The sequence below is a fragment of the Gavia stellata genome, chromosome 14 (assembly GCF_030936135.1).
Source record: "Gavia stellata isolate bGavSte3 chromosome 14, bGavSte3.hap2, whole genome shotgun sequence".
Lineage (NCBI taxonomy): Eukaryota > Metazoa > Chordata > Aves > Gaviiformes > Gaviidae > Gavia > Gavia stellata.
In genome coordinates, this window is record NC_082607.1 from 19,739,140 (window position 1) to 19,759,183 (window position 20,044).

General features: G+C 41.6%; 2 protein-coding genes across 2 annotated transcripts; one reads left to right on the forward strand and one right to left on the reverse strand.

Annotated features, from left to right (window-relative positions):
• Window positions 1–3,449: 3,449 nt before the first annotated feature.
• Window positions 3,450–7,241, reverse strand: PSMD10 (proteasome 26S subunit, non-ATPase 10). The gene is made up of 5 exons (XM_059824646.1): window positions 7,128–7,241; window positions 6,882–6,980; window positions 5,599–5,745; window positions 5,325–5,491; window positions 3,450–4,294 (listed from the first exon to the last, which is right to left on the reverse strand). Exons 1-5 carry the CDS (start codon window positions 7,239–7,241, stop codon window positions 4,141–4,143), a joined length of 681 nt encoding a protein of 226 aa, XP_059680629.1. The 3' UTR covers window positions 3,450–4,140.
• Window positions 7,242–9,211: 1,970 nt separating this feature from the next.
• On the forward strand, window positions 9,212–19,763 carry ATG4A (autophagy related 4A cysteine peptidase). Its single transcript, XM_009807728.1, has 12 exons — window positions 9,212–9,322; window positions 10,527–10,598; window positions 10,956–11,054; window positions 12,301–12,402; window positions 12,936–13,008; window positions 14,369–14,448; window positions 15,083–15,270; window positions 15,380–15,458; window positions 16,411–16,556; window positions 17,188–17,244; window positions 18,416–18,527; window positions 18,849–19,763. The coding sequence occupies exons 3-12, from the start codon at window positions 10,994–10,996 to the stop codon at window positions 18,911–18,913; spliced, it is 963 nt and encodes a 320-aa protein (XP_009806030.2). The 5' UTR covers window positions 9,212–9,322; window positions 10,527–10,598; window positions 10,956–10,993; the 3' UTR covers window positions 18,914–19,763.
• Window positions 19,764–20,044: the final 281 nt, after the last annotated feature.

Genomic DNA, 20,044 nt, shown 5'->3' on the forward strand with positions numbered 1-20,044 from the left:
CCTTAAAGATCATCTAGTTCCAAACCCCCTGCCATGGGCAGGGACACCTTCCACTAGACCAGGTTGCTCAAAGCCCCGTCCAACCTGGCCTTGAACACTTCCAGGGTTGGGGCATCCACAGCTTCTCTGGGCAACCTGTTCCAGTGCCTCACCACCCTCATGGTGAAGAATTTCTTCCTTATATCTAACCTAAATCTGGTTTCCAGACAACAGGAGCTGGAAATCTAAATCCCTTGCAAGGCTTGTTATAACAGGCACACAGAGTATCAGACTCCTCATGACATGCAGATACAGCTGCTTTCAAACCTTAGAAGTGAATGCTGCCTACTATACAACACACTAGCTTAGATTGCTTCCTCTGCCTGAGATGACTTAAATCTGTTTCCAGGTAACTGCCCTACCCACTAAGCAACAAACTCACCTTACTTTCCTTCTGGTCTCTTTAGCCCAGTGTAACTGACTATTTTCTATAGGTGAAAGCATCAAGAGGAAAGGTAAGTAGCGCATGCACACCAGTAGCCAACGGCTGAGTAATGAGCACTCTCTTGGAAGGAGAAAAGGGAATTGAACCATATACACTCTGATCACTAGACATCTCTTCTCTCTGGGCCTTGTTTCTAAGGTTAAGTAAACTCAGTTCTTCAAAAGTTCTTTCAAAAGAGCTCAAGGACCATGGAGCTCAGGTGAATACAGACACACAGCCTCAGCAGCTCCCTTCTGAACTACGTGAGGCAGATATTCACTGACACAAGGAGACACCGGTTTCAGTCTCTTGCACTGCAGAAAAAGGTATCTGGCTCAGGGATCTGGAACTTTTTGGCACTTAAGTCTTTTATATGATCTAATGTTCATAAATCCTTTGGTGACTGTTTCTAGCCTGTAAAAATTAGTTATATGCAACAGTCATCTTTAAAATAGATAAAAGGATACATCTGTTCTAAAATTTTCAGGTTCAGTTCCTACAGATGTAAGTAGGTTTATCAAGAAAGTGACCACCAAAAAAAAAAAGCAATATTTGAAGATGTAAGGCATGAGCTCCTAATTAAGATTAATTTGGATCATTAAGCATAACTGTATTCATTGCCCTTTCTACCCATTTTTCTGGCTTTCAAATATTTCTCTTTGATATGCGCATCCTAGTGTTTAGCCTCACTGCAAAGTAAAAAAGCGTTTACAGTGTTCTTCTAATATTGTTTTCGCTAAAAACTGCTTAAGCCGGACTGCAAGGGTCAAACCCATACTAATACCAACACTGCCATATTCTACCAGTGGATCCTCACACTCCTCTCTCCCCAGAATATCCAGGGTAAACCTTAAGTCATGACCTGCAGGGAAGTCTTTTCTTAATCTGGCATCTCTCTCGTTGACTCTTGTGGCAATTTTGTTAAGCAAAATCCGCAAACTCACATCCTTCAATCTAGGTTTAGAAGCTTACTGAAATTTCCCGATATTCATACCCAAAGTTTTGTAAGCATGCCGAATTACAACATTAAGCATGCCGAACTACAACATTAAGCATGCTCGGTAACAGCAAAAGAAGAGTAAGTACGACCTACTCCTATTTGGGTGCCATTTCTTACCAAAGGTGCTTCCTAATGAGATAATTCAAATCAATTATTGGTCCAAGGGAGCCCACGACTTGGCTAACAGTGGCATTAATTGTAGGTAATTTCTTCTCTGACTTTCCCAGGCATCCTTTTACTCTTGCCCTTCATGGGAAAATATAAACAACTCTCTTCACGACACTGCTGTAGTTGTATTAGTTCTTCTAAAGTCACCTCCTGTATATATGTCTTAGTTACATTTTTCTTACTGCAACTGCTTTCCAAATTTCACATCTCTGCAACAGCACTATTGTGATCAAAAGGGGGAATATGTGGTCATTATCATAATTTTATAATCTTTCCTTAATCTCACCTCCACAAATTTCTCTGCATGTATTCCTTATATAACTTGCTACAGTAAGATAGGAGCTTATGCTTGTGAAGTTGGAATTACCAATAGCTAATACAATCGTCCTAGAACACCACAGGTCTTACATTTGCTAAAAAAGTAGAAATTGCTCAGGTTATGTTAATGTTTTTATACAAAAAATAAAGAACAATTGAACACAAGTTCTAGTCTAATAATTCCTCTCATACTTCTAACCACCAGTGTGTAATAGACAGTATTAAAAAAAACAAAAAGCAAAAATAAGCAGCAAAACAGATTGCTGGGGGTGAGGAGGAAGGTAAGGAAAATAACATTTATTTGGAGTTTCTTAACATATTGAGATATTTTTGTAAGCCTTCTGGCAGATGTTTGTTCTCATTATGAAGTTTCTCTCATGTAAAATAGATTATTAAAAAGGATGGGGCACTGTTCCTAGCTTTCCACTGATGCTTTTGGCAAAGCACAAGCCAAATAAGCTATCGATCCACGGTGTGTAGCTCAAAAACCCTGCAGAGCTATGCAGGATGCAGAAACATTTTTCAGAATTTCCCTCAGATGTTCCGACAATCTTTGCTGCATGGCCCATTTATCTTCTCCTGAGGGAGTAGGGATCATTAATATGGAAAGCAGATATTAAGCCAACATTCAAGCCGCTGTCTCCTAGGGACGCAGATTTACAAAGCTACAGAGCTGTGGCAGTTTTTTTGCTATACAAAGATCAAGGATGAACATAGAATTCTAACTTCAGCTTTTCTCAAGTATTCAGCCGTGCCTGCACAATATATAAGAAACATTTACTCAGTCAGGTTCCTCCTTCAAGCAAGGTCTGCATGGCCAGAGCTTGCTGTACAGGCAACCAATCCCTCCTGCTCTCAATAGGTATCCTCAGTGAAAATTAACCTGCATTTTGCTTTCTAGGATAGACTTAAAGTACTTGGTGAAGATATTTGTTTGATTGTAAGTTTCTGTCTTGTTTATCAAAATAAATTGCATTACCTTAATCCCTACAAGTCGAACTGTAGAAACTGTCATCTTCTGTTTCAACCTTTCCTTGCAGCTGAAGAACAAACGTTCCATTTCCATACTGTGTAACGGATGGCAGGGTTTCATCTGACTTGTTCACATCCCAAGCGTACAAGCTATTTAGAAAACATTGGTTTTGTTACATGTCAGTTTAATAAAGTTTTCTAACACCAAAGACTGCTGTTTATGAAAGTTCTTTATTTCCAGAATTTCATCAGCATCGTTTGTTCAGAAGGGGGAAATCTATCCCACTAGTGTCAAAAGTGATCTTACCAACATCAGAACAGAAGGTCACTTTCCAGATTCAGTCCCATTAGCGCTGCCTTCTAATAACTTAATACTAGGATTTGCTATGAGCAAATAGAGATTAAACCAGGCCTCTGTTATAAAGTAAGATGGTAAACTGCGAGAGTCAGTGCTACATAATGGGCGTCAAACAGAACATAGAATTAGATTCAAGTACATCCCAGAGAAGTATCCAGAGCCATCCATTATATCATAGTATATTTGCAGGGGTAACCCTGAAACTGCAGCTGCGTTCTGCAAGCAGTCCAATGCACTTCATCAAACACATATATTTAAAGATTCAAAGAAACAGGATAACAATAGATAACAACAGAAAAGCTTTAAACACTCAGAGCTCACTTGTATAGACTAAGAGCAGTAAAAATGGATACAATTATCTAAGTAACTGAGCAAACTGCATTCCACAAAGGGAGAGGTGTAGTTCAGAATCATCTGAAGGAAGAGAATCAGTACTCACAAAAACCAAACAAAAACCCACACACAAAGCACAAAGGCTAGGGGAAAAAATAAAGATTCTAGAATAAGCTTCCAAAATAAAACTGACTTCAAATGGTTAAAGCGTTTGTGGTCCTGTTGCTTGAAAGAAATAATCCTAAACCAGGTTCTGAAAGAGAAGGAATGACCACATTTATACAGATCATACTGTAAACTGAAAGAAAACCGCAAGATACTGAAAAAAATTTTAAAACCAGTGAACTGTTTAATTAACAGGAAGTACAAACAGTTGTTTTGGCACTGTACATGAAGGAAAGCTAGAGATACACATTTTATTACCATGCTGATGCCCATACATGACATCCTAGTTGAACTATTCAAATACAAAGTTTGCAGTTTTAAATACAAGTGCAACGGGAAAGAGAGTCGAGTCCGAAGTCCCCACTAGCCCTCCACCATTCTTTTAAGTATGGCTCCCAGGCCACCTTTTGCCACTTTCAGTGGGGTCAGTTCTTCTTTATTCTCGATGTGAATACTTGCACCGTGAGAGACCAGCAGCTTTGCCTCCTCCACTCTCTCTTCATCGCAGGCTAAGTGACTGTAATGAGAACAAGAAACCCACAGCCGCTATTAAACAGTCCAAGCATATAAAGAGCAGTCATTATGCCTTGTCAAAATGACAGCATGAATGTTGGGGGGGATATACATCCTAGAACAACAAAACCACATGCAACCAGCTACCTACATAGATTCCAAAGCTTGCTGTCCAGTCACTCTGTTGTCATTAAGCAACTCAAGAACGTTCCCTCCTGCTACTGTCTTCGCAACATTAAGACACTTCTTTAGATCAGGATTTGGCTCTGCAGTCAGCAAAGCTAAGGAGCACATAATCCACAGTGAAGCTGGAAAATGGTAATCTCTATTTGAATCGAAAGTGATAAACTAAATCATACCATGCTGAAAAATAATCTGAAGTGAAGAGTTACTGCAAATGCAGCAAATGCTTTTTTCCATTTGGCATAGTATCTTGAGAATAAATGTGTGTGTTCCAGGACAATACTGGGTTTTATGTATAGCTAAAACATACTGCTTGATCTTATTCATGACAAAATCTTGATTCCACTGTAGACAAGGCAGAGTTTTGCCACCAACTTCAAAGCAGCTAAGGTACAAGATTCAAACTGATCTCTCAGGTAATATCAAACAATGGACTGACTGTACTTAAATTGCAACTTATTTTCCTTAGAGAGGTTAAGAAAAGCTTCCAAAATTAGTTCTTGCTTGGCAGAACAGAGTAGGCCAGCCTGCAAGACCAGTTTCCTCTGACTTTGATGCCATTAGCTTGCTTTCTACCCTCTAGTGGCAACCGAATGTATTCCAAATTATTACGAAAGGTGTTCTACACTTTTTAAGTAGATGTAGTAACACAAATTAAAGTATTTGTGTACAGACACACTTAGGCAAAATACTAAGTAGGATTTTCTCAAATCCTTTTTAATTACATAGGGGTGTGAAGCAAGGGAGTATTTCGAGGCAACGAGAAATTAAAAAAAGAAACTGAAGTAATGGAGTTCCATTTCACAGGGATTATGCTATATTAAGCAAAATAAAAATAAAAGATTACTTACAGAGGGGTATTCCCTTCAGAGTCCCGTATGTTAACAGACGCATTGTGCTGCAGAAGGATCTGTACCATTTTTAGGTTCCCTTTGGCTGCTGCTCTGTGTAATGGGGTGGATTCAAAATGATCTGTTGCATCCGGATCAGCTCCGTTCTCTAAAAGCATGATTGCAATCTGAATACGTAGAAAGAGAAAGGAGTGGAGGAGGAAGAGGAAAAGTTAATATAACTAAATACTTCTTCCGAGAGCGACACCACCTCTAGAAGCATAGGCAAACATACCTCCTGCTTATTTTTGGAGGCTGCATAATGCAGGGGCGTACAGCCATTCTGATTGACCGCGTTTACATGAGCACCCTTGGCAATGAGGGCTTTCACAATTTCATCACGGCCTGCCGAAGCGGCAATGTGTAAAGGAGTCCAACCAGCCTATGGAGGCAAGAAAAAAACCCTGTTATTCAAACCAGGAGTTTCAGGCAAAAACCATGCCAAAGCATAAGCCCAATAGAGACTTGACTGCTCATTAGTCATACTGCACATATTCGTACAAAACTAAAGCTAAACATTATTGATTATCACCAGAGAGACAAGTCTCATGTCCTCTCACATGCGCCTGACAAAAGCTGCCTGTTAAACGACAGAAATCACTTCTGTTATGCAGTTATGCACGGTATCTTGCAGGGCACTTTGCCCCTGCAGAATGAACAGGAGTGCTTTCTTAAGAACAAATAAAAGTGGCAGAAAAGGGTGTCCAAAAGTTTCTGCAATCTTTCCTATATCCTACCCTCTAATTAAACTGATGGGACAACATTTCCTTCTTTAAGGATGATCTCTGGGATGCTTCATAATGGATGTAATTATTTCAACCCTTCCTCTAGAACTGTAACAAGCCATCTCCTTTCCAACTGTGAAATCACTGAACCTGTCACCTCCTCTGTAATGCCTTCCCCAATAATGAGAAATCTTCAGGGTACCTCGTGATTTGGCACATGTAAGAGGATGATACTGAGGTAAAAGTAACACGAAAACCCCCAACAACAACCCCAACACCCCTGATTTTGCAACTTTGTTCATAAGAACAGTTCTCCTAAAATTCCTTGACGATAAGCAAGGCTCATCAAGCCTCATTACCCCCTCTTCCACATAAAAGAGTGAAATGCTTCAACTTGCCTTTCTAGCTCACACGGCGGTATGTGCTTTTTAACCCCCCCAGACACCGCACTGGATACTCCAACTGAGGGGAGGGGGGATACACCAACCGAGGGGAGGGGGGATACACCAACCGAGGGGAGGGGGGATACACCAACCGAGGGGAGGGGGGAGAGGAGGGAGGAAGCGCCCAGCGGCAGTCGCCACCGGGAGCGGCCCTCGGCGCCACCGGACCGCTGCTGGGGGCACTTCTGCGGCTGAAACCGTGACGGCAAAGGGTCCGGACAGAACCTGCGCCACCAAACCCCCCCGCAGCCCGGTTCACAGCACCTCCTCAGCCTCCCGGCAGCAGCCCCGCGCCTCAGGCCAGCCCCTCACAGGGGTGAGGGGGGGCCCGGGAGGGCTGCGACACTCACATCGTCCTTGTCGTCCACAGGCACGCCGAGGCCGAGGAGGAGGTCGGCGACGTCCGTGTGTCCCGCCGAGCAGGCCCAGTGCAGCGCGGTCCGGTTGTCCTGAGAGAGGGAGGGAGGGAGCGGCGGTGAGCGGGCGGCGGGGGGGTGGGGGCGGGGAGGCGGCTGACAGGAGCCGTCCCGCGGGAAGCGGCCTCACAGGCCGCCCGCTCTCGCGCCGGCGGGCAGGGCGAGCCGCAGGCGGCTGACCTGGTCGGCCTTGGTGGCCAGGGCCCTGTCGCGCAGCATCTGGGCCCGCAGCTCCTCCAGGCGCCCGGCGTAGGCCAGGTTGCAGACCCCCACGTCGGACACGGCGTTCTCCATGCTGCCCGCCGCCTCGCCACCTCCCCCTGCCGACAGGGGCGGTGCTTCGGCCCGCGCGCCGGCCAATCAGAGAGGCGCCGGGGCCAGCCCAGCCAATCGCACCGACGGGCCTGCTCCTCTCGCCCCTCGGGCCGCGGGGACTGCTGGGATTTGTGGTCCAGCGGGCGGGAGGCGGTGCGCTGTGGCCGGCCAGCGGGACTACACCTCCCAGGGTGCCCCGCGCCGCGGCCGTGTTGTGCCTCCGTGTCGGAGCGAGGAGGAGGATGGTGACAGCGGGAGGATGGAGTCAGGTGAGGGGCGGCGGCGGCAGCGCGGGGCCGCGGAGGGGGAGAGGGGCGAGCGCGGCGCGGCCCCGGCCGTAGGGGCGGCGGTGACGAGGGGCCAGGCCAGCGGCCTGCGCGCCCCAGGGGCCGTCAGCGGGGCCGCGCCGCGGCGGGAGGCGCCCGCGGGCTGAGGGGCGAGGCGGGGGGGGGGGGGTGTCGGTCGGTGCTTCCCGTCGTGAGGGGTTTGCCTGGCGCGGGGGGACGGGGCCCCGCCGCCTCTCCCGGGGGCAGGGGCGCGGGGCAGGGGGGCTTCTGGCGAGGGGGGTTGCGGGGCGGAGGGGCTCGGCCGGGGCTCGGGGCGGCCTGAGGCCGGTGTCGCCGCCAGCCGCCGCTGCCAGCCCCGGGGGGCGGGGGGCGGGGGGCTGCCGCGGCTCTGCGGGGAGCGCTCTGTGGGCTCCAGCGGCGGCAGGGTCAGGGCTTTGCGGGGAAAAAAGGGGAGACCCCGGTAGTTCTTCCCCGGATGGTCTGAGGTGTCATGTGGCAGCGGGTGTGGGAGAGAGCCATGGCCGCCCAGGGGGGACGCGGGTCCCTCCTGTGGGGTTTCGAGGGCTGAGAGAGAGTCTTCTAAGTGCTTGGACTCAGAAGGAGACTGTTTACTCCGTCAGTGCAATGAGCGATGAGTTTTCTGCCGGAGAGGGCAGAGCACAGTGTGAGAGGTTCTTTTGCTCTGTATCCAGTCTGAAGGAAGGAGTTTGTCGTGTTTTTTAAGAACTGCCTGCGCTCCCGTGCGGAGAAGGTGTATCTCCAACGGCAGCGCTTGGTAGCGCTGGCCCTGGGTGCTCGAATCGGGGTGGTGTAGCTCAGTTTCCACTTCTGGTTGCTACAATGTATATTTTTACATGAAATGGGTTTTTTTGTTTATTTACCTGATGATTATTCATTCTTTATACTGTATATATATGCACTTACTTGAAGAGCAAAATATAATTGTGTTTGCTCTGACTTTCAAGTTCTGATTTTTTAGCAGTATATTCCTTAAGACTGGTATGTAAAAGAAATGATTTTGCATTCATTTTTACACTTGAAGGCCTGTTTTCCTCTTCCAACAAACCCTGTTTTAATTATCTAAAAATTGTTTGAATGGTCGACTTTAAGTAGTATTAATTATCATTTGTTATTTTACTGTAAATAGGTCTAGCATTGAATAATAGCATTAATACATCTTTTATTTTGAAGTGTTTCAAATCTCCAGTTAGGAAACTAAAACCCAGTCTTGCTAACCCTTTTCACATGCTTCCCATTAAGCACAAGGACATAATCGCTCTGAGTGGCAGTATTTGTATGTTTAGGGCATGGACACGTATGCTGTGCTGCCTAAATTCTTTTTCCCTTTCCTCATTTCCTTGAATCAAATCTTACTCTCACTGCAGTCATCCTGACCTTCTGCTACTGGCTTCAGTCAGACTGCGTATAATCAAGGTGTCAGCCGTGTTATTCTCTTAGCACTCGCTGAGGATCAAAACAAAAACCAGCCAAGACATTGGATGTTTTGGTGTCAGAACAGCTTGTTAAAGGGTAAAGGCAGCTGGCAGCACCGTTCAGAAGACCCAAAGACTAGCTACAACTAGCTCAGTCTAAGAAGTCAAAGTTGTGGATAAAAGAACAAAGGGACAAAATGGAGTTTGAATTTTGTGTATTCCTCTTCAGTTTTATCTAGGTATGAAAACCAGATCACTATTTTGTCAGACTACTTAGAAGAATTTCCAGAAACTGATGAGCCAGTGTGGATTCTAGGAAGGCAACACCACCTAAACACAGGTATCTTTAGAATGAAAATTAATCTGTAGAGCATTCGTAGATTCACGTGCAGCAGCAGCTCCTGATTTCCTTACATTCTCTAAATGCCTTGTGAGAGAAGTTTATTTTTGTCCATCAACAAGAAACCAACTCTAAGCAGCAGTATTCATCCTAAAATGAAACCAGAAGTTTACCAATGTACTTTCTACCATAATTCATGCAAAGAGATGGTATTTGTAGCAAAGGCTAGTCAGGTATGAGGCTGGTCACTTCTCAACACCAAATGCCTCAGAAATAGATAAATAAGTAACTTTGGGGGAATGTTCAGTATTACTAATGTTATTTTTCCTTGAGGGATGCTGTCTGCAGCCTGGTTTTGCAACTAAAATGATATTTCAAACGAAGAATAATAACAGTAATAATACAATTAATCTAGGGCACATACTGTATTTTGGTGAACATAAATACATAACCTACAAGTCATAGCAGAGTGATGTATTTATATATCATATAAAAATAAGATTTCAGAAATGCGTTTTGCTCCTTGAGGAGAAGACAAGGGCATCCCCCTGTGTTACGAGTCAGAGGCAGTGGCCATCGATGCAGGCGTGGTGTTCACGCAGCCGAGGGTACTGCATACAGCCTTGAGCGGCTGAAGGATCCCTTGAAAAGGCCAGTCAGTCTGAGCCATGGCTCAGAGAAAGTGCAGCAAATAAGATTCTTAAGAATTCTTCAGAGCCTTTGGGAGAATTCTGTAAGTGCACATATTAACAAAAAAAAAAAAAAAGAAAGAGATTTAATTAAATTTAATATTATTAAGCTTTTCTTAAAATGGCTTTGTATTGGGTTTGGAGGTAATGCATAATTCCATGTTGTTTGCATGTAGAAATTCTTCACGTTTCTCAACTTGCTTTACCAGTTCTTTCCTGAGGACATAGTTCTCCATCGTTGTTTTCTTCAAGCTGGGTATAGTCATTCCAAACATCTTGTAAAACTTCATTTGCTAATAATTATTTTATCCTTAATAAGTTAACTTTAATTAGCAGTCTATAAAAGCTCTCCCTGTTTAAACAGCTAAAAAATGTTTTAAGTATTAAGGGTCTTATATATAAAAGCTAACAGGAGTCTTTCATACACTCTATATATTGACTGTAGAGGGAAAATTAGAATATTTCAGTTTTAAAAGTTCATTTTAATAATTTCTTTCCTCTTAAAAATATTCCAGACAAGTCTAAGTTATTGTTGGATATAAGTGCTCGTCTCTGGTTTACGTATAGAAGAAAGTTTTCGCCTATTGGTGAGTATGCAGCAGACCAGCTGCCTTGTTATAAATTAGATAGCAGGATTACTGATGTTATCATGGACTGAAAAATTATTTTTATAGTATTAGAACATCATAGGATCATTTTAACTGTTTATGTAAACAAAATATTAAAGCTATTAAAAACTGCATTTACTTGTACCTGCATATAATCAGGTCTTCAGGTTTGTAGAGCAAGCTGTAAAGTTACACCAGCAATATGGAACAAAAAGGTCTTGCTCAGTGCCTCTTGTCCATAGGACAGTTGTTAGAGATTTTAGCTCTGAAATTTCCTTTCTGGTGCTGCGCTCATTTTAAAGCCCATATTGATTGTAATGAATTTTTTTTTAATAGGAGGCACTGGCCCTTCGTCTGATGCTGGCTGGGGATGTATGCTGCGATGTGGGCAGATGATGCTGGCACAAGCACTGATCTGCAGACATTTAGGAAGAGGCGAGTACTGTTGCTGAGTTTAATTCTTGTTTAATTTTTGTCGTAGTTTTCCTTAAAAGCACAAAACCTAAATTTATTAATGAAACTTTCTTTGATGCCCTGATAGAAGTTACTAGTGAAATACTCTTGTCTGATGGGGCGGTATCATGCCAGCCTCAAGCAGAGAAATAGAAGTAGAGCGAGGACAAATAGGGAATCCTATTGTCGTTATTTTATAAATCTTTTTGAGGAATACCCAAGCTGAGGCCAAGGGAAAACCTGTCACCATGGGTCTGAGTTCTTACCCTTCTCTTCATTGCTTACATAGCCACCAAATGTTTGCACACAGTGACTGTGTGAATAGTGACATAGTGATAGGCATCATACAAAGTACTTCACAGACCACTCACCTGTCACCAGCCTGAGGTCCAAACCCCACAGCAGAACCCATTAGTGCAAGCCCTTAAGCCTGTATCAACACCTCACGTCCCGGGATCACAGGTAAGTATCATAGGTCTGGTCTGTGTGTAGCTGCTGTATCAATGAAATTATTAAGGTTAGGTCTGTAAATCCTTATACTATTGTGCTGTGGTTTCTACGGCAGCACGCTTTGTGGATTTATCTACTGTAATAAACTGAATCCACGGAACGGAGGTGCAAAGGCTTAACTGAAGGAGTAGGAAAGAAACAAATTACCTGAGAAGACCTAAAATATGAACTCATAGTATGTAGCTACTTCATAGTATCAGCCCTATGTACGTGCTTCTCTGTCAGTAAATGGGAGGTAACTACCTTACGTTACAAGCAAGAGCATACATGATGAAGCTATGTTTTGGGTTTTGCTGTGGGAGAGGGCCAGCGTTGTGTTTGGTCTTTGCTTTATGGATCTTCTATCATTGTCTTATGAATGCTTACATTATGCTTACAAAGCTAACAGAATCTGAAGAGAGCATATAATTTTAAACAATCTTGGAAGCTCACATATAGCAACAGCTATCAGTTCTCAGCAGCGATCGCTCAGAATATATTTGCAGTTGACATTTTTATTTTCCCAGTTTTCACAATCTAGCCTGTGATGCTAAAGGACAGCTTGATAATAAATGGCAAGCTGTGACTTCTAGGAACTCTAAACAAAATGTAAATATTGGAGATGAATTGTACATTAATCTTTTAATATCTCATTGTATGGCTTTCTACTATCTAGAAATTTGATCAGGACGATGGAAACACTACTATTTTTTAATCTGTATAACTTTTTTTCTGTAAGATTGGCAATGGGAAAAACACAAAAAACAACCAGAAGAGTATCATAGAATCTTACGGTGCTTTCTAGATAGAAAAGATTGCTGTTATTCCATCCACCAAATGGGTAAGAACACACATCAACTTCTTTTTTTCCACTGAAATTTCTACTGTGTTGAAACTTTCTAATTTGAAATACGTTAATTCAAAATTTTAAAAAGGTCATTGTGAAGACAATGTATATGTTTATATATAAGTAAAAATGCATGCAAATGGGTACAAAGTATAATAATTCAGAAATGTTATTCACAGAGACCTAAATAAATCTGTATACTAGAATCTAGCTCTTGATAAAGTACGTAAGCCTTGGGTACCAGAGTTGATAGTATTAAAATACAGTCACGAAGCTTTTTGCTGTAATTTGTAACAAAGGACACTAATATTAGTAATCCTCATTACAGTTTAGAAACTTTTTGTAAAGGAACTAGCAGTAATTAAGACTTGAAAAGAGCATAATTGTTGTTGCTAAACTCAGTTTGCAATTGCTCTAGAATGTATGTCAGAATATTAGTAGGTCATGTTATTTAACATATGTTGTGACCAGACTCTCTGTGGTCTCTTTTTTAATTTGTGTGTGTGTGTTTTCCCTCATAAAAACAGCACAGATGGGTGTTGGAGAGGGGAAATCAATTGGAGAATGGTTTGGACCAAATACAGTTGCTCAAGTACTGAAGTAAGTCAAATCGCACGACTCATTCAGAACGTACTCCCCTGGGGCAGCTAAGCTCAGAGACGAAGATAAGGCCCAGGACAGAGTTTTAAAGGCTGATCTCCCTCTCTGTCAGAATCAGGAATATACATGCCATGTGTTTGCAAGTACAGTGCAGACCATGATGCTGTAGCCGGTGGGCAGGTACTGAGCTGGGACTGGGTGAGTTCTAAATTTTAATATACCAAGAGCCTGGTGAAGACCTGCAAAAAGCTCTCTTCTGCTCTGCCGTCTACATGCCCTAACGAGTAAGCACCAGAGATATGTATTCCTTTCCACAAAGTGGCACAGCTTTGACAGGTCAAGAGTGCCACCATGCAGATTAGAGTGGCGGTATGAAACATCAGAGTGAAGCCATCCAGGCCCAGGAGGGAACGGAACTGCAATTCTTCACTGAGCTGCAGTTCTGCCTGGAGGCTGCTGTATAAAGCATGGGCAGCTCCTCCTAGTCTAGAAGCCACACTTGGAAGAGTTGACTTTGCTCTGTTTTTGAGGGATAGGTGGAGGTGCCAGATCTCAAGTAGATGCTAGGCTGCAGGTCCTGAGTGCTCAGCAGAGATTCTTTGCAGCCCTGGGGCAGACACATGTTCTGGAGAGAGAGAGGAGCCAAAGTGTGCCCTGGCCTCCAGCTCTTTTCACTTACAAATTCTTCATGGCTTAGTGCTCGCATACAGGTTTCTCTGGCTTATTTTAGACAGCTGACTCTGCTGGTGCAGCTTAAGAGTGTAGCTCCCTTCCTCAGAGTTTTGGATTTCACACAAGGGGACAGTAACCTGTGTGCTGTAATGCCTCCCTCCTAACTTCTGGGTGCTGAAAACCTTGAGCTGATCTAGCTTTTAACACCCTGACTCTGCTGTCCGCACGCGCACAGAAGTAGTTCCACTGAATTTAGTGGAACTTCTTAAGCAAAAAATAATGTGCAAAACTGGCACAGGAATTTTTTCCTTCTCTAGACAATGCCAGGCACAGTGGGCAGGATCCCATTGCGGAAGCTGTTAAATGCAATAAAAAGTAATAAACCTCATTATGTGGTTGAGCTGTTACTATCACTGCATTTGGCAAAAGGACAAAACAGTTTTCACATGGTACAGTGTGTGTGCTTTTCCTGGTACCACTCAGTATTTATTTTTCTAAATATACTAAACATTAAATATTCAAAGTTAGCTTTTTATTACATGGAGACTTAAAAAAAAATCCAACAAAGATGTTTTTCCAAAGAAACAATTTAATTTTTTTATGCGAGAACCATCTAATTGTCCTGAATGAAAAGCTACCCTTGTGGTCCTAATTAGTTTATGTTAATTATTACCTTAATGTTTTTTAGGAAGCTTGCTTTATTTGATGAATGGAATTCATTAGCAGTTTATGTATCTATGGACAATACAGTGGTCATTGAAGACATCAGTAAGTGAAACATTAGTTTTCTGGTTGCAGTTTTTGATTTGACTCCACTTTCCTGAATGTATCTAAATATGAACAAAATACTTTTGGGCCATCCCTACTTGTTCCCAGGGTAAGAAAAGGAATAAAGGAAACACAAACTCAGGTTTTGGGTGTGTGAAACTAAAGCTAGCACAGAACAGTGTAGGCCTTTTTGGTGGCCAACCTACAGGTGGGTTCACAAGTGGTATTTAGCCACAGCCTATTTCTACTTTAGTCCCTACTTCTGCTTATTTTATGTTCCCATCGTTGGAAGCGCAGAGTTCCCTGAAGAGTTTCTAATGCAATCATCTCTGCCATTTCCTTTCCCTGACATTTTATGGGCAAAGCTTGACAGTATTAATAATGCTAGTAGTAAATGTAACTTGTCTTAAATTTTCATCCCCCAGTCATTTATCTCATGCCTCACTAATGTGCCAGCACATACTCTGCTAGAATTACTTCTACTAAATAGTTACAATTTCCACGCCCTGCTCCTTTTGTCTTAAAACAGGGGCTCTGTAAAGATGTCTGGCAAAGTAGCTTAATTCATGACTGCGAGGAAGATCTGCTCTGTGTTCCTTTGTGCATTCATCGATTCCTGGTTTTATTTCCACAGAGAAAATGTGCTGGTCCCCTCCCCAGAGCAGCAGCGCAGCCCACAGCAGTGCACATTTGCACAGAAGTGCTCTTGGCCGAAATAAGAACACAGCAGGATTCTGCACAGGCTGGAAGCCCCTCTTGCTTATTATACCTCTACGACTAGGGATAAATCACATAAATCCAGTGTATATTGATGCGTTTAAAGTAAGGTTTTTTTCAGTGAATTGTTTGTTATTGTGAAATAAGTTCAGGTATCTGTTACATCAATAAACAAATCAACTACAATTTCATTTTTCTCCCTTTGAACTCCTAGGAATGCTTTAAGATGCCACAGTCTTTGGGAGCATTAGGAGGGAAACCAAATAATGCCTATTATTTCATAGGATTTTTAGGTAAGGAAAAAAGAAACTTATTCCAAATATGCATATGATCTAAAGAGAAAGGTTTTTTGGGTTTTTTTTTTGGGGAATGAGAAATAGTAAGCTGTTTAAGCATGAGAGTCGAGCAGAAGAAATGAAGAAACATACCTCAAATACTTCAGGAACAGTGTGATATCATCCTTACAGGAACGGAAAAGTAGCAGCAAAGCTCGACGTAAAAATAAGTAATGATATAAGCAAGAAGAGCACACTAAGAATAGTTGATAGCATTCGACGAGTGTCAAATGTCACTACTGCTAAAATACTGATTTCTTTTCCTAATCATTAATACTTCCTAATGAAGGGTGTCTTGTTTTATTCTTTTGCTTCACAGTTTTCTTAAATTATTTTCTTGTTTTTCAAACTTTTTCTGATAGCAGTATCTTTTTCACCTTCTTCCATGTCTTCCTTTATTAATTAAAGCAATAGTTAGTACTAGATCCAGTCTTTCAGATTTCACCCCAGTTCGATCCATAATTTTATGGATATTTTGTTCTTCCTTTTGTAAAACCTGAACTGTTTTAGTTAGACTTCTTTGTTCCAATTTCTGAATGAATGCCTAGTGGGATTACAGACTGCATTTGTGGTCATCCTGTACCTTTTGATCTGTGGAACGTTAGTGATTACAACAGTTGAGATTTAAAAAAAAATGTACTGGACCTCACATAGAAAAAGGAAAGCGTGCGACAAAGGTAGAACGACCCAACCAAAAAATCTACAGTAATAGGTCACAATAGAAAATCATACTAAATACCCTGTGGGAAACTACTGTGTCTAACTTTCCGATTCTCTTAAAGACCCCCTAGTCAGAAAGTCTAGATATTGACTGTGATGATAATGTAATTTCTGTTTTATGAGTCCGGATGGAATAAGTGCTTATTAAAGTCTCTTGCTTATTATCACCCTATGGCTTTTACCCGTACAGGCAATGAACTGATCTATTTGGACCCCCACACCACTCAAAGTTTTGTAGACTCGGAAGAAAATGGCACAGTTGATGACCAGAGCTTCCACTGCCAGCAGGCTCCGCACAGAATGAAGATCATGAATTTGGACCCTTCAGTAGCTTTAGTAGGTGTTAGGAAATAATAGATGTGTATACTTTATTGCAAAGTAATACCTCTGTGTATTGATAAGGGCAGTAATGCATTTCCTTGGGCAGAATCAAGATCACGGGGCAGTCTTCTACGATCTAAAATTCAACATGTGGTAGTTATATATAAACTGCATAGGATACATTAATCTCAGGTCAAGCAGGGAACTGGCTGTTTGTATCCTCGGGAGCCGATTCATTTTCTTTACTGAGCAGCATTTACCTTCTGCAAGAAGTATTTTGAAGGTCAAAGCAAGGAACTGAATCAGGTTTCCTTATTTTATGCCATCACTACCACATACGCATGGTCACTCTGGACAAGTTACTTACTTAAGCTTAACTTACTTTATATCATAATTTAAAAGTCTTTCTTTAAATGGAACTACTTGTAGAAGTCATCCAGTATACATCACAAGAATACTGTGGTAGCTGAAGAAGTTAAATCTAATCCCATGCCAGTATCCTTTGGTTGGGTTAAGGGCGATTGATTGTCACTCGAGATGCGTTGTTTCTAAAGCTTTAAACAATGCATAAAGATACCACAGCATCCTTCACTCACTGACGAACTGTTACTATTTAATACTACTACTGTATGTATTTTTTCCTTAGGGCTTCTTTTGCAAAGAAGAATGTGATTTTGACAACTGGTGTAGTCTTGTACAAAAGGTAATAATACTATCTTTATTTACTCTGTGTGAAACAATGTATACTTTTTTTTTAAAATGGAAATTCCCATTACATCTTTCTCTGCATGCAAATTAAATGAGCCATAGAGAAGAACACATTAACGCGTCAGGGTAATCCAATACTACTGAACTGCTTATCGGAGCTTGTTCAGCATTTTGACAGCCATGAACCCTGCCACTTGGAAAGCGAGTCTAGGTATATACCCTTGAAAAGTGTTTCTTTCCTTAGCGCTACTATGTTACTAGCTGAAACTTAGTCATTTACTGAGAAATAAATGTTAAAAGGAAGTTTTAACTGCCATGTTGTAGCAATTTATTTATTTGCTTCCTGATCCTTTTGTATTGTTTGACATAATGGATTATTACGTGTTCTAATTATGACTGTTAGTCCCTGGTACCACAAAAGATCCGATTCTGTAAGTGCTGAATCCCTCCAGCTCCTGCTCAACTGCAGGACACACAAAAGGTGCTTGCTGCCACAGGAAAAGAATTTTAGGACATTTCTGCATGCAGTTGGTATACTAAGCACCAGAAGTACGAACGTGAAGTAATATCAACCTCTAAAGACACTTATTTTAAAAAAAAAAAGCTAAGGAAAGCAGTTTGTAAATGACTGAAACGCAGGATATGATGTAGCTTACCTGACTGAAGACAAGTGGAATTTGGCTTCAATAACAACTTGTTTCTCTTGATGAAAACCTACCCTTCAAAATCTGTTGGTTTTTTGGAGTTGATAGATTTGTCTTTTGTTCCCATTTATCAACAGAAAACTTGAACACAGGGAGGTCCATGCAAGTAATTTTCTTTTAAAAGGCAGAAAATACTGTATGTTCTTGGTGTCTGCTACATGTAAACAAAATTATAGGTGTACTGAAATCAAAGCTAATCATAACACACTGATAACTTGTAGGACAGATCAAGAGATCTGTCTACCAGGTGTGTTTTCAACTAGGAAAATATTACAGAGACTTGTGAGGCAGTGATGTGTAATGGCAGGTGCCTGAAACAACGGGTTTTCACCGTAGGTCTGCATAAAGCCTTTGGTTTTTGATAGGCATACATAATTAAAAATGTTTTTAATTAAGCAGACAATTTTCGTGTTTGAAGGTTCTCTTGAGGCCTCTTTTAAAACAGAAGTATTCTGTCCTCAGGAGATTCTAAAGCAACAGAGTCTACGGATGTTTGAGCTGGTCCAGAAGCATCCGCCCCACTGGCCTCCTTTCATACCTCCAACAAAGCCAGAAGTGACAACTACAGGAGCAGGTGCAGCACCGACTGGAAGTACCATCGCGCGGCAGAACATTCCCCATTAGCAAACAGCAGAATGGTCACAGCTGGAATAACTATGCTTTCCTAAGTGTCGAGCAATCACCATGTGGCTAAATGCCTGATTCTTACAGAATATCAGACAGTTTTCCAAACAGGCCACATACAATTGCTAGCACAGATGTTTGGGTTTTTTAATCGTACAAAATACTTTGAAGAACACATTCCAGAAAAGTGGGGGGTTTTGTTTGTGTTTTTAAGTAAACCGGGCATGTCTTTAGATTCTAAATTGTTTCATTCTTTTTTTTTTTTTTTCAGAACTCATTGAATCTACTGACAAGCTATTTGAATTGGAAGAAGAATTTGAAATCCTCAGTGTATGAAGGAAACTGTGGTGACCCGTCTGAGTATTGACCATATTGCTAATATTATTGCATTGACTTAAATCAAACAGCCATGTTAGCCCCAAAGTGCCTGAAATGACAGATAACAGAGCACAAAAACCTAGCAGCATCCAAAACTCCAACAGTGACAGTCCTGCCATCAGAGAGCTTCCCCAGATGGAAAGGCAGTAAAAGATCTTGCTATATAAGACGACCCTTAAAGGGAACCTCTTTTTAATGGGTGTCTTTCCTGAAGACCAATGGACCTTTGAGATTAAGGCAAAAATAAGTCTATCCCTGGGCTGTATGTTTGGAGAAAGGGATAACACCAAATGGGTATTTCTTGCTCTCATATAATGCAATAGTTTAGTTCTTAAAGCAAAACAGTCTTCGGTTAAGGAGGATGTTTACTTCTGTTCCCTCCTGTGGGCTGCATCGTAGAAAGAATACATTGTCTTGTTTAAAAGATCGACTGGATCAGAAGAAAATTGTTTCCTTGTTAAATATTTTAACATGTATTTGAGCAACCACACTTTATTACAAAAATGTTTCTGTAAAAGGAACTATCTCTAATGTATACGTTTTGCAATAGCCTTCCTGCTTCTGGGAAAACTCAAGAGGAACAGGAGACTCAAACAGTTGATAGAGATCGCAACCACTGTTATAGTTATGATATATTTCACCTTGACCTTAAAATTCAGATCAGTAAAACTTAGGCTGACTTTTCTTTCGGAGCTAAAATGAGTCAAAGGTGGTTTAACTGTACCTTATTTATTTTAAAAAAGATTTACACAAGTTTCTCTGTTACAGCACTTTATCTGTGCATCTAATAAATTTCTTAAGCTTTTCATAGGTTGTATGCTGCTATATTTTGTTAATTTGTTTGTGTGAACTAAATATAAACCAGGTTATCGTAAAACTTAATATATAGGCATATGCAAATTACTTAATTGTTGTTTTTTGACTTGTTGCCTTTTGAAATCTATTTTGGTAAAAGTGCCTTAATTCTACAGGTTTATTGGAACAGCCTGTGTGGTTTTATTTCTAAGGCAGAGTGTCTCTCTAGCAGCCATAAGAAAAACAGCTCTGAGTAATTAAAGGCAAAGATCTTTTAATCCATTATGAAGTTCC